Here is a 17995-nt window from a genome sequence, read left to right as displayed (position 1 = left end):
ATGTTGTTAATATTTTGGCTAACTTCTAAATATGAAGTTGCGAACTGTTAAAAAAATCACAATTCCGAGAAGGTCACACAAACAAAATTAACATTTCGATAAAACAATTTACTAGAATTGCACTTATTTTTCCCCATCTTAAGCATTCATTTATACATATATATTTGTATATGAACTGATAAAAAAAAGTACCAAAACACTGACTACACTACATTTACATGGCTTACCATGTTTTCCGGAATAAGTAATGAAGTAAGATATTATTTGTCAATGTGATTATAAATCACTGAGTTTATTTATGAAATTTTGTTCCTCTATGCTCTTCAACATCGTACTTTATTTGGCCTTTTTAACATTTTTTAATTCGAGCGTCACTGATGAGTATTTTGTAAATGAAACGTGCGTCTGGCGTTAATATGAAATTTCAATCCTGGTATCTATGATAAGTTCATTTATACTACAATGAGGAGGAATAACTTTCCCTTTTATAAGACTTTAAAACATCTCTATATTATAGTTTTTCTTATGGATGTGGAAATTATCTATTTTCCACATTATTATATAAAAAAGAAGATGTGGTATGATTGCCAATGAGAAAAATGTCCGCAAGAGACCAAAATGACACAGACATTAACAACCATAGGTCACCATACGGCCTTGACCAATGAGCAAACCCCATACCGTATAATCAGCTATAAAAGGCCCCGATAAGACAATGTAAAACAATCCAAACGAGATTAGTTATACCTTGTGTACAATTGAACACAGTGTGGTATGAATACATAATACGATAAATATGTTAACTCAATACCTCTTCTCCGAAAATTAATACAAATTTCCAAATTTCCATTGGCTATTCGTTAGGTCAATGATAAATCTTAAATATCAAAGACAGGGTAATACTTTTTTATTAATTCGTTTTTTATCACTTTATCACTTTATCACTAGAACAGTATGGCAACGACGCTTAAACTGTATTTGTTTGAAAGTGTAATTCACAATATATATATATATTTTCCTGTAATATATTGTAAAAACAAATCGTAGATGTGGTTTTGGTATTTTTCCAAGGGTTAATCTTAAGGTTGATTTCAGTTAAATAATTTTACCATTGCCGGACATCATCTGTTTCATTATTAATGTTTGCGTCTTGTTCATAAATTATAAATACAGTGCGATAAAATTACATTAAATCTCATAAAACAAAAATAGTATTTTTGTAAGTTTCTATCCTCATTAGTCCGTTATTAGTAGTTGTTGGTCCCTCAATAAAGCAATGTCTTCGAGCGTTTTCGTTCTCCATTTGTCACAGTACTGTGACGTAAAATACTTCTTTTCTTTTGGTATAATACCACTTATATTTTTGTCAAAATTCAATTATCGACGCCAAAACTGTATTTGTGTTTTTACGTGTAATTCACAATCTCCATCTTTTCCTGTTGTAGATTTTTTTTAAATATATCGTTGTTGTGGTTTTTGGTGTTTTGCCGAAGGTTACGCTTTCTAATTTTTGTGCAGTTATGCACATATTTCATGTAAAGTTGTCCACTACTATAGCTGTTGTTAATTTGTTTGCAAACTTTTAAATATAAAGTTGCGAAGTTTTAAAAAAAAACACAATTCCAAGAAGGCCACAAAATTAACATTTTGATAAAACAATTCACTAAAATTGCATTTTACTTATTTTTCCCATCTTAAGCATTCATGTATATGTTTGTATATGAAGTACAAAAAAAGAAAGGTACCGAAACACTGACCACACTACATTTACTGGGCTGACAATGTTCTCCGGAATTATCAATAAAGCTAGATGTCATTAGTCAATTTGAATATAAATCACTGGGTTTATACTTTTCTTTTCGAATAAACTCACGATAGATACCAGGATTGAAATTTCACATATACGCCACACGCACGTTTCGTCTACAAAGACTCATCAGTCATGCTCGAATCAAAATATGTTAAAAATGCCAAATAAAATACGAAGTTGAAGAGCATTGAGGACCAATTTCCTAACAGTTTTGCCAAATACAGCTAAGTCATCTCTATATAAGAAATACGATGATCAATAGCTCTTCTCGCAATATGATACGAAATTTCAAAATTTCCATTGACTATTCGTTAGGTCAATGATGATTTTCAAATATCAAAGACATGGTTATACTTTTCAATAATTCGTTTGTGTACTGATTAATTCTTTAACATGTTAGGACATGATTTATCAATAATTATAAGTGCCTCTCAGTGACCTGAGTAACCATGAAGTAGTTACGTGTATTTTGTCTGACTGTTAATGTTAAAACCCTTAACATTCAACTGTTTTGCTATAACACCATGGTCTCAAGTAAGAAGGAAGACTGAGCTCTCGCAGTATATTTTACCTCGCTACATTCAACATCAGTCTTTAATTCGTGAGCCTGTAATTCAGGGTTTCTCGTTAATAACTGTCTGTTATATTCTGTTTTATTGTTTGGTCATAAAACATGCCGCTAGTGTTTTCGTTTGATTTCTATAATATAAGCTTATGTCGAGTTGTATTTTATCTTACATATGGTTATTTTTTATCATTGTTTAAGTCTTACTGTCGACTTCTTGATGCTTATACACACATCATTTGGGCTTTGATTTGTAGTTGTCGTAACACATCTCTTCATTTTAATATAATTCTCCTCCATTAAATAAATAATATTTCTTTTCAACTTTAAATAACAGCAATAAACCTTCTTAAGGCTCCTGTATTATTGAATTGACTTTTAATGACTCCGGCTGATATCAAGCTTAATGGATCGTCCAATGTCCGTATCACACTCTGCTATGAATAAAACTGCTATTACGACTTTGTGGCGTGAAGTACGTTTACCCGGCCTAAATAAAGTTGATCCCAACAGCTTTATTATTATTAAATTGAATTTTAATAACTCAGGCTGATATCAAGCTTGGTCGATCGTCAAATGTCCGTATCACACTACTAAGCTATGTATAAAATAGCTGATACAGCGTTGTGGCGTGTAGTACGTTGACCCGGCCTAATTAAATTTGACCCGAACAGCTTTATTATTATAGAATTGAATTTTAATAACTCAGGCTGATATCAAGCTTGGTCGATCGGCCAATGTACTAAGCTATGAATAAAGTGGCTATCACAGCTTTGCTGTGTGTAGTACGTTGAGCCGGCCTACATACATTTGACCCGAACACGCCATCGACGTTATAAGGAATGTACAGTCGTTAAAAAGATTGACTAAAACTTGTCCTGTTATCGTCCGGTTTGCAGTTGAAACAATGAAAACACATATTTTATCATGCAAAATTTACTAATACGAATCAATAATTCAGTAATCTGATTGACTACATATTGATATTGTAAAAATTGCAGCTGAGCACATATGAAGACTTTTTGAAAGCATTCGCTGCACTCACTCGTGAAAAGGATAACAGTTTATTTTCCAGCTGATCTTTTATAATATCAGTATGCAGACAACCTGATATTTAGTTCATTTCACATATTTACCCAATATGAAATCTATAACACTTTTTTTTTTATATTTTCTGGGGTTTTTTTTTTATGTGAGCTATCGTTTTTGTTCAAATGGCAATGATTTGTTATGTTTTTCATTGGTTAAGATTTTGTATTATCCATTCGGACTTCATGCTTTTTGTATTTCTTGGAACCAGACAAAATGAAGTTGCATGGGCTTGATCACATACGTTCCATTTAAATACATTGAAACTAATTTCACATAGTGTATAGAAAGTTTTTAATTGGAAAATTGATTACACTATCATAATTCAGGTAAAATCAGATTTATCTTAAGAGAATCCAGATCTGTACTTTAACCGGTATATAAAAATATGTTTACAATAAAAACTAATTGAATTAGTGGTATCTAATAGAAGAAAAGCATAACGTTCCATATATGGTGTGATGTCAGATCAGTTGCCAAACTCTTTCAAAGCAAAACGTTGATCTTATTAACCAACTCTCTATAATTCTGCTAGGACAGAAATAACCATCATATCCGCTGGCTCTGCCATGTCTACAAGAAAACATTAAATTAAATTAAAATAACTGCAGCATGAATCTTTAGAAAATGTTTTTGTTTGTTCTAAAATCTCGCCAATTTCTTTACCCTAGTATCCGATAATATTACCATTTTAAATTAATTGATAAAACGAATAGAATGTGCCTACAATAAGCAAGTGTACGTATACGCCGATAGCTTTGGTGAGTTTTTTTACAACCCCTTGGTTGATACTGATGGTGGAAGTTTTGTCGACTATGAAATCGCCATGCCAGAAGCCAGGACGTTGGAGTTGACAACTTATCTTTGAAACGTTCATTTTCTGTAAATTAACTGTTTATAAAGTTTAACATAATTCTAATAATAGCAATGTACTAAGGTTTTCAATCCTCAGGGATCGATTGCTTTTGTTGTATTTGGAAACAGTTTTCGTTGTTTTGGTTTAAATGCAATTCAACTATGCTTTTGACTTTGCAATCCAATTATATTCATTCTGTTGCACTAGTAGATTACTGTATAGACGAACGGTGCGGTGCGTCTTGAGTAAAATATGTATGCCATTTATCCCTGTTGAGTTTTTACACTGATTAAAAAACATTAATAGCAAACATCATTTAACGAATACTTTGTAAATTAAGACATTTCTAATTAGTTCTTAAAAAAACAAATGAAAAAGAAAGGCGTTTATTTGTACGCCTGTCTTATTATTTGGTCCTGCTGGACGTAGAGCAGCCAAGTATCAATCAATCAATATCCTTGTTGGTCCATTTCTTCCTGTTGTTATATCAGTTCGCCTTCGTAACTATCCGGAGGAAGGTTACTGCAACCTTTACAATCTCTATAACTTGACAATAAACGGGAAATTCAGCAACTTTATCATCGTTGTTTTGTTGTTGCTAGTTTACGTTTTCCTTAGTTATGAGGGGGAGGACAGGGGGTACCCTTCTCCCTTCTCCCATCCCTCTTCTCCTTCCTCCTACCCCTCTTCTCCTTATTTTTTTTTTAATTTACCGAAAAAAGAGAGATATTTTATTTTTTCTCCTTTCTCCAACTTTTTCTCCTTTCTCCTAGCCTTCCTCTCCTTTCTCCTACCCCTTTCCCCTTTCTCCCACCCCCTTTCTCCTTTCTTCTACCCCCTTTCTCCCTGTCTCCCTTGCCCCTGTCCTCCCCCTCAGTTATATTGGAAGAAACGTTCAACCACCAAATTAGTTCAATGAATGTGCACTTTGGTAAAGATTAATATATGACTTCTTCCTTCAAAAAAGTATGCATTATCACTTAAAACATGTTTATTTTTCGAGACCTTTGATATTTTTAATAGTAAACCACCCTTATCATTAGCGAAGAGATCAAGCAAATAATGTTTAAATCTCCAATCATAAATATTAATTTATACTAAGTGAACAATGTTTTCAAACTGTTTTAATGTGAAGATTATAAATGACTCAATTAGAACTTACTACGGGTCCAGTTTCTATCTGTGAAGTTCTTTGTATAAAGGAACATCGGAATCAAGCCAATGCGTTCATATGGACATCGTCTATCTTGATCAAGGACGTACATCCACCCTTGATCTTTAGCACATCCTCCGTAGTTCTGATTTACATAGAATTTTCGTTGATGATCTCTGAAAAAATGTATTTGTTGGACATTCATTTAAACGGATTTGATGAATTTATTTAAGACAACAATCAAATGAAATGCTGTATCTTGACAGTGTTCTTCAAAAAGATTTTTATCATTTGACCTTTTCTTATACATGTTTATTTTATTTGTAACTTCGTTTGTTTGTGTAGTTTATTCTATTCAATTTTAGAATGTGAATTTAGGCAGAAAACAGTTCCTTGAAATAGGTTGTTTACGCACAGTTTGACTTTCGAAACTAACAATGTGATGGATTATAAAAACAAAATATAATATGACATTCATTCACACGGTATTGGAAATCATTCTGTGACATAAGGATATCCATTTTCCATGTAATTATAAAAACTTATAACAAAAATACCGAGCTCCAAGGTAAATTCAAACAGATAAGTCCATTTTAACGGACAAAATCGAACGTTATCAACTGATGGAAGGAAAAAAAAACAACTATAATATCCCCGACTTGGTACAGACATTTTACCTTTTTACGACGAAAATAGTGGGTATAACCCTGTTTTATAACTAGATAAACCTACCACTTTTGTGGAAGTTGTTTATAAATCTGTTATATCGACAAAATTGTGTGCGCAAAACAAACATAATAAGTTAATGTGACAACAGTCAAAACTGTGTAAACATATATACATCACGGACAAAATGCTTACGACCAATAGAAAAGAAACATAATAGCACGAATACAGTTAACTGCAAAACTAAATAAAAATAAAAATATACACAACTTCATCACCTAGAATCTATAACTAAATACCATATTGTATTATTTGAGTAGCAGACACTAACAATTCATTTATAAGGCCGTGGTAATTTCCAAGGAATATGTGAGATAAACGACGATCCTGGCTTATTAATTTTGAAAGTAGCAGCTCCAAGCTCTTGAATATCGTGTGAGTTGACAAATGACGAGGGGTAGTCAGTGTATTGCTGCTATTGACAAATGTATATTCCATACGAGGGGTAGTCAGTGTATTGCTGCTATTGACAAATGTATATTCCATACGAGGGGTAGTCAATGTATTGCTGCTATTGACAAATGTATATTCCATACGAGGGGTAGTCAGTGTATTGCTGCTATTGACAAATGTATATTCCATACGAGGGGTAGTCAGTGTATTGCTGCTATTGACAAATGTATATTCCATACGAGGGGTAGTCAGTGTATTGCTGCTATTGACAAATGTATATTCCATACGAGGGGTAGTCAGTGTATTGCTGCTATTGACAAATGTATATTCCATACGAGGGGTAGTCAGTGTATTGCTGCTATTGACAAATGTATATTCCATACGAGGGGTAGTCAGTGTATTGCTGCTATTGACAAATGTATATTCCATACGAGGGGTAGTCAGTGTATTGCTGCTATTGACAAATGTATATTCCATACGAGGGGTAGTCGGTGTATTGCTGCTATTGACAAATGTATATTCCATACGAGGGGTAGTCAATGTATTGCTGCTATTGACAAATGTATATTCCATACGAGGGGTAGTCAGTGTATTGCTGCTATTGACAAATGTATATTCCATACGAGGGGTAGTCAGTGTATTGCTGCTATTGACAAATGTATATTCTATACGAGGGGTAGTTAGTGTATTGCTGCTATTGACAAATGTATATTCTATACGAGGGGTAGTTAGTGTATTGCTGCTATTGACAAATGTATATTCCATACGAGGGATAGTCAGTGTATTGCTGCTAAGGTATAGAAATATTATCATTTTGAAATTGGAATCGGGACAATTGATCATAGCTTCTGTATTTTGTGTACCACAACCAATTTTTCCCGGTCATAAAGAACATACAAGAAAGTAGTACATCATATAAAAAACAAACTTATTACTACGCATGCGTGTTAGTTTCAAAATACACATGTATGCATATGTTGGTAAAGTGTGTATTAAATGAAACCTAATGACGTGTTGTCATTGTTGTTTACTTTTTTTCGCGATTGAAATTAAATAAAAATGCATGAATTTAAAACAAGAAGGGTACATTATTGCATATTTCACATATCTCAAGTAAATGTATTGTACTTCATAGGTTCCAGGGAACCAGTACGGAAAAATAATGGGATGTTCTACCGACATCATGTACAATGTGAAACTTTGTGGGGCAATGAGCACATCGAACGAGCAAACAAGGTCCACAATGTGTTAATCGGCTGATAATTTACGATATTTATAGGAAATCCGATAAACTGTTTATCGTTTTTTTCTGTTTTTTTATTCCTCCTGGTACTTTTGATAACTATTTACACCACTGGGTCGATGCCACTGCTGGTGGACGTTTCGTCCCCGAGGGTATCACCAGCCCAGTAGTCAGCACTTCGGTGTTGACATGAATATCAATTATATGGTCATTTTTATAAATTTTCTGTTTACAAAACTTTGAATTATTCGAAAAACTAAGGATTTTCTTACCCCAGGAGTAGATTACCTTAGCCGTATTTGGCACAACTTTTTGGAATTTTGGGTCCTCAATGCTCTTCAACTTTGTATTTGTTTGGCTTTTTAACTATTTTGATCTGAGCGTCACTGATGAGTCTTATGTAGACGAAACGCGCGTCTGGCGTATAAAATTATAATCCTGGTACTTTTGATAACTAATTAGACAATTTTACACTTAATAATGTCTCTTTTTACTTTGTGTCGTCGTCAAACAAGGATTACGGAGCGCATTCGTCAGGCGATATAGGCGAAAGAAAGGATGATAAGCCCTTAAATGAAATTAAAAGTATGAAGATTTGTTTAAGTACAATGCAACCTAATCTATTGCTTTAACATGGAATGACTGTTACTTAATTTGAACTGAAGACAAAAGAGCTGTCAATGCTTGACGATGAACTCAACACTGAAATCAATTGGACAAATTGTGTGCCTCCGTTAAATAAAACAAAATAATTATATATTTAGCAAACATTTACCCAGCAATCGAAAAGTAGTTAAATGTACTGCGTGATCCTAAATCATTAAAACCACTCTGCGCAAGGTTTGATTTGCTAAACCAGTTCATCTTATCTGTATTCCTACCATTAAAAGTCATCCATGCAACAACTTGGTTGTTTTTGAAAAATTCAACCTTCACCTGTGAATTATAGAAATCATATTTCTTTAACATATTAAACATGCACACTTAGTTTTTAATATGTCTTTGAACAAGACGAGGCCTTCAGGTTCAAAATCAGTGTTGGCAGGCTCTAAAGTATATAATGATATTTCTCTGAAAATATGCATGAAAACGAAATGTGTTGACTTCTCTTGTTTTGCTGTGAACTTAAAATGAACGTATAAAAGTTAATATATTGATATAATGAATTAAATAAAATGATGTCTTAATAAATTTAGTTGGGAACGAATTTTTATAGTTCTGACATAAACTATTATAAGTTGCGACATACCATTCGTATATTTGCATTATTCCAGTCATCCACAACACTATTTCGGAGATGACGCTGAGAACCGACTGTTCCAAAAGACGTGGGAAGAGGGTTGCATTCTGACTGACTTCGCCATGCGTCATACACAGACTTACCATTTCCTTCAAACGCAACGAATACAGGAAACCAAACTGTAAACAATCATCACAGTTGTGTCATACATTTTTTAAATATTTATAAAAGAAAAGTACTCTTTGTAAGTGTGTTTTTTTATGGGTGGCTTTTTGATAGTGTAATCTGGAATTCAATACATAAAATGAGGCATTTGATAGATTCATTATACGAAAAAATGATAATATAAACATGCAATAATATGACAAAGGAAGCAAATAAACACATGTAATTATAGATGATATTTATATGATGAATTCATAATCTTTCAATCATGTGAGTAACTTCTTATAGTCCATTGTTAATTTATGTATCATTATCATTTTGTTTATTTCCTTTGTTACCTACTTGGCATCGGACTCGGGCTTCTTTTAAACTGAGTTTGAATATGCGTATTGTTGTGTGTTTGTTTTTTCTACATTAGATAAAGGTATAGGGAGTTAAGATCTAAAAAAAAAACACGTTTAACCCCGCCGCATTTTGGCGACTGTCTCAGGTCAGGAGCCTCTGGCCTTTGTTTGTCTTGTCTTGTATGATTTTTAATTTTAGTTTCTTGTGTATATTTTGAGTTTAGTATGATGAAAAAAATTGCTGGCAAAAATAAGTTGGTTTACAGTATGTTGAAATTTACATGGAAGTGAACTGATATTCCGGTACCACAAACCGTGGATAGACATGGTAAACACTTTATTGTAAGAATATTTCTAAGGTAAAAATATTATCGCCAAGACGATGTAAAATTTATGAAATAGATTTATACAAAAGCGTGGTATTAATATGCATATTGTATTGAGTATATATGTGGAACTGGCAAATACCTAGTAGCTAAAACATACTCAGACAGTTGTATTTAGTAATAGAAGAGTAATTCAGGTTTGATAAGGGTATATAATGTAACATTCCAATATGCACTCTCTGAGTCTCTACAAACTAGTTAACACATGACGACCTTGATTAACCATGAAGGTTTTGCACAGTCAGTAATGAAACATGATATTAGATATCAATAAAGACAACAGTAGTATACCACTGTTCGAAACTCATAAATCGATAGAAAAAAACAAATCCGGGTTACAAACTAAAACCGAGGGAAATGCATTAAATATAAGAGGAGAACAACGACACAACAATAAAATATAACACACACAGAAACTAACTAAGCATTAGACAAACATACTTACTTCGTCTAGCTTTCTTGCGTTTTCCCATTCCATTAGCTGAATAACGGAAAGATAATTTATATTACACAGGTTAATTTATACAATTACTGTTTTAAAAGTAAACAGTCCGATTTATCATTAATCACTTAATTTATACTAAATTAAAAAAACTAACCGTCCTGATCATTTTTTTCCCTTATGTTAACCATGCAACTTGTTGCTTGTGTATATTTTGAGTTTAGTATGATGACCATTATCCCTTAACTAGTATACATTTTTGTATAGGGACCAAACTAAAGCACGCCTCCATGTACGGGAGTTTCTCGCTGCATTGAAGACATTTTGGTGGCCTTCGAGATTGTTTTCTGCTCAATGTTGTCTCTTTAACACATTCCCCATTTCCATTCACTATTTTGATAGTTATCAAATTCAAAAAGGATTGAAAGTTAATGAGAATTTTACCGTACATATATTTCTTTGTCATGATTATTAAATGTTATTACTTTTGTTTGAGCTGACAGTTTGCACCACTACGCATACAACAACTATGATTAGGAACAGTCTGGTCATTTCACTTATTGTTGTCTCCGTTTATCTACAATAAACAAAAAATCTTTACTGCTAATTATTTTTTTAATTGTTGTCTCCGCTTTTCTTAAACCAAAAACAGTCGTTAGTGTAAATTTTGTTGTTGTTGTTCCGTTTGTCTTAAACCGAAATAAATATTGTCACTGTTTCTTTCTAATTTTTTATCTTCATTTGTCTTAAACATAAAATCAAATCGTTACTATTATTTCTAATTTGCTGTTTCCGTTTCTATATTATTTTTTTTTTATTATTTTTGTCCTTGTTCGTACAAAATCCCAAAAATATCGTTATTTACTGTATTTAATTCAATTGTTGTCTACAAACAAATAAAAATGTTTACTTAATTTTCTTCGTCTTGATATATTTCAATTTTCTTTCATTTTTTACACATTAAGGTTGTACCTAACACTACAAGGAGATAACTCTGTAAAGTCGGCTAAACGTTACAATGTAAAAGGAATATTAAGCTTCCCAATGATAAAAATTGGTGTCAAACTGCTATATAACCAGTGTAATTTTTCTGACAAAACGGTTGATTCAAAGTTTTTGAAATTTTTATATTTTTGTTAAAGGGTCAAAGTAAATACTTTGACAAAATTTAAGAAAATTAAACGAGCCAAATTATTTTTAGTTAAAGTGTTGGGTACCACCTTAAAACTATTTAATCAGCGTTTAGTTTAATTCTTTTTTTTTCCTAAATCGATTCTCATAAATATAATTGACCATTTTAAGAGCCATTTTTTTTCAGACATTTATTTTTTTATACGCAAAGACACTATTTTAGTATAATATTATTCATTACATACCCTATAAGAGATACCAATAAATATCACTTATACACAAGGTACTGGTTTCAATGCCTGGACTATGACTGACAATACATCTGTCAGCAGCTTTTTTTAAATATAGTTTCATTTCTCCATCTACGCATGTTAACTTGTTTTTATCTTAACAAACCGCGGCTCCTTCCGCAGCTTCCTTGTTAGGGAAAAACAATCTAGATGTGACGCAGGACATGATACCTATACTGAAGTGAAATGTTAAGTGAATATTTAACCGATTAATTTATCTATATTTGATTTAATGATATCATTTTGAAATTTACTATGAATATGTTAATACATTTTTCCGAATTGTTGCATCCTAATCAGTGAACCCAATTTTTCAGTTAAATACATATTGCTATTGAAAACATTTAGCTACACACATTCAGTTTTCTTTTCATCTTTAACTGCAAAAGGCGCAACATATGTGTTAAAATTAGCTATGCGACTAATTTGAAGATTCATGTGACCTTTGTTGTTGTTTAGAGATTTTATTCGAAGTTCGTATATCCCTTCAACCATTTATTTAGATGGTATCTTAACGTATAGATAGTGCGAAACTCTCCTTACTCTATGTTAAAACTATTTGAAAGAATGTTTCTAAGGTGAAAATTTTACTTTGTATAAATGAAATAAAATTCATGAATTACATGTATACAAAAACATGGTTTTAATATGCATATTGTATTGAGTATATATGTGCAACTGGCAAATACCTAGTAACGAGTACTCAAACATACATTCAGACAGTGGTTTTTTCGTAATAGAAGAGTAATTCGGGTTTGATAATGGTATATAATGTAACATACCAATATGCACTCTCTCTACAAACTATATATATATATATAGCTAGTTAACACATGACGACCAGTCGAGTTTTACATGATTTTGACTATCCATGAAGGTCTTGCAAGGTCGGAAATAAAACATGATATCAGATATCAACATACTTACATCTTATTGGTCTAGCTTCCTTGAGTTTTCCAATTCCTGAACCTGAAGAACGGAGAAATAATTTATATTACACAGGTTAATTTATACAATTACTGTTTTAAAAGTAAACAGTCCGATTTATCATTTATCACTTAATTTATTCTAAATTAAAAAAAAAATAACCGTCCTGATCATTTTTTTCATTATGCTAACAATGCAACTTGTTGAGATTTCAGGACATAGTTTAACCTTACAACATGGGCATTTTTAAAGTCGAGAACCTTGTGAGTAATTGTCTTTATCTAATTCTTAATCGTATTATAGTTTTTGGATGATTTATTTTTATTAGTTCTCAATGGTTTTGTGTTCAAAACCGATCTGTGATATGTTTTCGAAAAGGTCGATGATTTGCTGTCTTGGTTACATGTTATCTACATGTTTTCTTTTATTAATTGACAATGTGTAATTATACATTATTTGAACAACTAATTTTTAACTACACAATGAAAGACACGAACACATAAATAACTTTGCCATTTTAGTTTAATATCAAGCGAGAAATCTAATGGCCTAATTTCTGTACAGAAATTGAACGAAAAACAAATATTTAAACATCAACAAACGACAACTACTGAATTACAGGCTCCTGACTTAGGACAGGCACATATATACAGAAAGTGGCGCACTCAAACATGTTAGCGGGATCCCAAACCTCCCCTAATCTAATGTATGTATGCAAATTACGATAAAATACATTCATAGTCTTAGTCTTACAGGTACAAGTACTTACGTGTATGATACAATCATTTATCAATATAGCTTGAGAAAAGATACACGTAATTAACACATCAATTAAGGATGAAGTCATATCCTGTTAAAGACTCTTTTTTTACTACATAACAGAATAAAATATTTTGCCCCATATCACCCACTTTTTCATTTTAGTTTTAAATAGCTCATAAACAATCATTAAGCTAAATTTGAGCAGATTCTACACTTATTTTCTTACAATTTGAGACCCAAATGATGCAATTGCTAAATATGAGATTAAAGTGCGTCAGCTTTTTCCCGTCATTTGTATAATTTTTCTATAATTCCAAACTAATTTGACCTGACTTTTTCGAGAAATCCTTGTATTAACGTTTTGTCTTAAAAATATAGTAACTGGAGAACAATACTAATTATTTGTTCAAGGTCATGAATATTAGGAAGCCATTTATTCCAATAACAACGATGACGATATCACTAAAAAAACATCCTTAGATGAGACGATTATAAATTAATAAATTAATTGGCCTATTTATGGGCCTTCTTTGACTTTTTCCTCTTTTTCTATATTTAGATTGTATTTACGAGTTAGGAACATCGGTAAATTGCCGTTTCCTCTTTCTGTTACTAAAGAACTTTCAAATAAGGCAGGTAATTCAGAGAAACTTAAACAACGTGTAAGGTCATCGTACTATCATTGTTATACAAATTATGTGCCGATACAAAAAGTATGATGATTGTTTTTGTCTAATTTAGAATCATTATTTTTCAATTAATATTATAAAGAGATTAAACAAAATACAACAATTGAATTAACATTGATATTGATGAAAATATCAAAACAAATGTAAATCTATTTAAATAGTTATAATCATCCAGCTGTTGTCAAAAGGAATTTTTCAGAAAAAACTTTTTAAAATTTGCTTTTATATAGAAATTACATAAACTAGTTAATAATACAAACATTCATATAATGCGATAAAATTACATTAAATCCCATTTAATAGAAATAGTATTTTTATAAGTTTTTATCCCCATTAGTCCGTTATTAGTAGTTGTTGGTCCCTCAATAAAGCACTGTCTTCAAGTGTTTTTGTTCTCCATTTGTCACAGTACGGTGAAATAATTTATATTTCTCTTCTTTTGGTTTAAAAATTATCGACGACAAAACTGTATTTGTGTTTTTCGTGTAATTCACAATATCCATCTTTTCCTGTTGTGGATTAATAAAAAAATGATCGCAGTTGTGGTTTTTGGGTGTTTTTCCGAAGGTTAAGCTTACTAATTTTCGTGCAGTTATGAACATATTTCATGTAAAGTTGTCCAGATAAATGTAGCTGTTGTTAATATTTTGGCTTACTTCTAAAAATGAAGTTGCGAACTGTTAAAAAAAATCACAATTCCGAGAAGGTCACACAAACAAAATTAACATTTCGATAAAACAATTTACTAGAATTGCACTTATTTCTCCCATCTTAAGCATTCATTTATACATATATATTTGTATATGAACTGATAAAAAAAGTACCAAAACACTGACTACACTACATTTACATGGCTTACCATGTTTTCCGGAATAAGTAATGAAGTTAGATATTATTTGTCAATGTGAATATAAATCACTGAGTTTATTTATGAAATTTTGTTCCTCTATGCTCTTCAACATCGTACTTTATGTGGCCTTTTTAACATTTTTTAATTCGAGCGTCACTGATGAGTATTTTGTAAATGAAACGTGCGTCTGGCGTTAATATGAAATTTCAATCCTGGTATCTATGATAAGTTCATTTATACTACAATGAGCAGGAATAACTTTCCCTTTTATAAGACTTTAAGTCATCTCTATATCATAGTTTTTCTTATGGATGTGGCAATTATCTATTTTCCACATTATTATATAAAAAGGAGATGTGGTATGATTGCCAATGAGAAAAATGTCCGCAAGAGACCAAAATGACACAGACATTAACAGCCATAGGTCACCATACGGCCTTGACCAATGAGCAAACCCCATACCGTATAATCAGCTATAAAAGGCCCCGATAAGACAATGTAAAACAATCCAAACGAGATTAGTTATACCTTGTGTACAATTGAACACAGTGTGGTATGAATACATAATACGATAAATATGTTAATTCAATACCTCTTCTCCGAAAATTAATACAAATTTCCAAATTTCCATTGGCTATTCGTTAGGTCAATGATAAATCTTAAATATCAAAGACAGGGTAATACTTTTTATTAATTCGTTTTTTATCACTTTATCACTAGAACAGTATGGCAACGACGCTTAAACTGTATTTGTTTGAAAGTGTAATTCACAATATATATATATTTTCCTGTAATATATTGTAAAAACAAATCGTAGATGTGGTTTTGGTATTTTTCCAAGGGTTAATCTCAAGGTTGATTTCAGTTTAATAATTTTACCATTGCCGGACATCATCTGTTTCATTATTAATATTTGCGTCTTGTTCATAAATTATAAATACAGTGCGATAGAATTACATTAAATCTCATAAAACAAAAATAGTATTTTTGTAAGTTTCTTTCCTCATTAGTCCGTTATTAGTAGTTGTTGGTCCCTCAATAAAGCAATGTCTTCGAGCATTTTCGTTCTCCATTTGCCACAGTACTGTGACGTAAAATACTTCTTTTCTTTTGGTAGAATACCACTTATATTTTTGTCAAAATTCAATTATCGACGCCAAAACTGTATTTGTGTTTTTACGTGTAAATCACAATCTCCATCTTTTCCTGTTGTAGATTTTTAAAAAATAGATCGTTGTTTTTGGTGTTTTGCCGAAGGTTACGCTTTCTAATTTTTGTGCAGTTATGCACATTTTTCATGTAAAGTTGTCCACTACTATAGCTGTTGTTAATTTGTTTGCAAACTTTTAAATATAAAGTTGCGAAGTTTTAAAAAAAAACACAATTCCAAGAAGGCCACAAAATTAACATTTTGATAAAACAATTCACTAAAATTGCATTTTACATATTTTTCCCATCTTAAGCATTCATGTATATGTTTGTATATGAAGTACAAAAAAAGAAAGGTACCGAAACACTGACCACACTACATTTACTGGGCTGACAATGTTCTCCGGAATTATCAATAAAGCTAGATGTCATTAGTCAATTTGAATATAAATCACTGGGTTGATACTTTTCTTTTCGAATAAACTCACGATAGATACCAGGATTGAAATTTCACATATACGCCACACGCACGTTTCGTCTACAAAGACTCATCAGTCATGCTCGAATCAAAATATGTTAAAAATGCCAAATAAAATACGAAGTTGAAGAGCATTGAGAACCAATTTCCTAACAGTTTTGCCAAATACAGCTAAGTCATCTCTATATAAGAAATACGATGAATATATTGATTCAATAGCTCTTCTCGCAATATGATACGACATTTCAAAATTTCCATTGACTATTCGTTAGGTCAATGATGATTTTCAAATATCAAAGACATGGTTATACTTTTCAATAATTCGTTTGTGTACTGATTGATTCTTTAACATGTTAGGACATGATTTATCAATAATTATAAGTGCCTCTCAGTGACCTGAGTAACCATGAAGTACTTACGTGTATTATGTCTGACTGTTAACCCTTAACATTCAACTGTTTTACTATAACACCATGGTCTCAAGTAAGAAGGAAGACTGAGCTCTCGCAGTATATTTTACCTCGCTACATTCAACATCAGTCTTTAATTCGTGAGCCTGTAATTCAGGGTTTCTCGTTAATAGCTGTCTGTTATATTCTGTTTTATTGTTTGGTCATAAAACATGCCCCTAGTGTTTTCGTTTGATTTCTATAATATAAGCTTATGTCGAGTTGTATTTCATCTTACATAGGGTTATTTTTTATCATTGTTTAAGTCTTACTGTCGACTTATTGATGCTTATACACACATCATTTGGGCTTTGATTTGTAGTTGTCCTAACACATCTCTTCATTTTAATATAATTCTCCTCCAACAAATAATTAATATTTCTTTTCAACTTTAAATAACAGCAATAAATCTTCTTAAGGCTCGTGTATTATTGAATTGACTTTTAATGACTCCGGCTGATATCAAGCTTAATGGATCGTCCAATGTCCGTATCACACTCTGCTATGAATAAAACTGCTATTACGACTTTGTGGCGTGAAGTACGTTTACCCGGCCTAAATAAAGTTGATCCGAACAGCTTTATTATTATTAAATTGAATTTTAATAACTCAGGCTGATATCAAGCTTGGTCGATCGTCAAATGTCTGTATCACACTACTAAGCTATGTATAAAATAGCTGATACAGCTTTGTGGCGTGTAGTACGTTGACCCGGCCTAATTAAATTTGACCCGAACAGCTTTATTATTATAGAATTGAATTTTAATAACTCAGGCTGATATCAAGCTTGGTCGATCGTCCAATGTACTAAGCTATGAATAAAATGGCTATCACAGCTTTGCTGTGTGTAGTACGTTG

General features: G+C 31.8%; 1 protein-coding gene across 2 annotated transcripts; it reads right to left on the bottom strand.

Annotated features, from left to right (window-relative positions):
- Positions 1 to 3741: 3741 nt before the first annotated feature.
- On the bottom strand, positions 3742 to 11896 carry LOC139486479 (uncharacterized). Of its 2 annotated transcripts, XM_071271369.1 has the most exons (7): positions 11789 to 11896; positions 10898 to 10989; positions 10416 to 10451; positions 9085 to 9254; positions 8611 to 8771; positions 5483 to 5649; positions 3742 to 4037 (listed from the first exon to the last, which is right to left on the bottom strand). In XM_071271369.1, the coding sequence occupies exons 2-7, from the start codon at positions 10962 to 10964 to the stop codon at positions 3985 to 3987; spliced, it is 654 nt and encodes a 217-aa protein (XP_071127470.1). In that variant the 5' UTR covers positions 10965 to 10989; positions 11789 to 11896; the 3' UTR covers positions 3742 to 3984. The 2 variants fall into 2 exon arrangements, with proteins under 2 accessions (XP_071127470.1, XP_071127471.1); XM_071271370.1 differs by lacking the exon at positions 10416 to 10451.
- Positions 11897 to 17995: the final 6099 nt, after the last annotated feature.

Source organism: Mytilus edulis, chromosome 8, assembly GCF_963676685.1.
Source record: "Mytilus edulis chromosome 8, xbMytEdul2.2, whole genome shotgun sequence".
Taxonomy (NCBI): Eukaryota; Metazoa; Mollusca; class Bivalvia; order Mytilida; family Mytilidae; genus Mytilus; species Mytilus edulis.
The sequence above is the reverse complement of the archived record's forward strand: the minus strand, read 5'-3'. Positions and strand labels throughout refer to the sequence as shown.

Coding starts and splice junctions, on each gene's coding strand:
- LOC139486479 (XM_071271369.1), bottom strand. CDS start 10,964: ATGACCAGACTGTTCCTAATCATAGTTGTTGTATGCGTAGTGGTGCAA. Junction 10,452..10,897: donor AACTGTCAGCTCAAACAAAA/GTAATAACATTT, acceptor TCCGTTATTCAG/CTAATGGAATGGGAAAACGC. Junction 5,650..8,610: donor AACTACTTTTCGATTGCTGG/GTAAATGTTTGC, acceptor ACATTTTTTCAG/AGATCATCAACGAAAATTCT.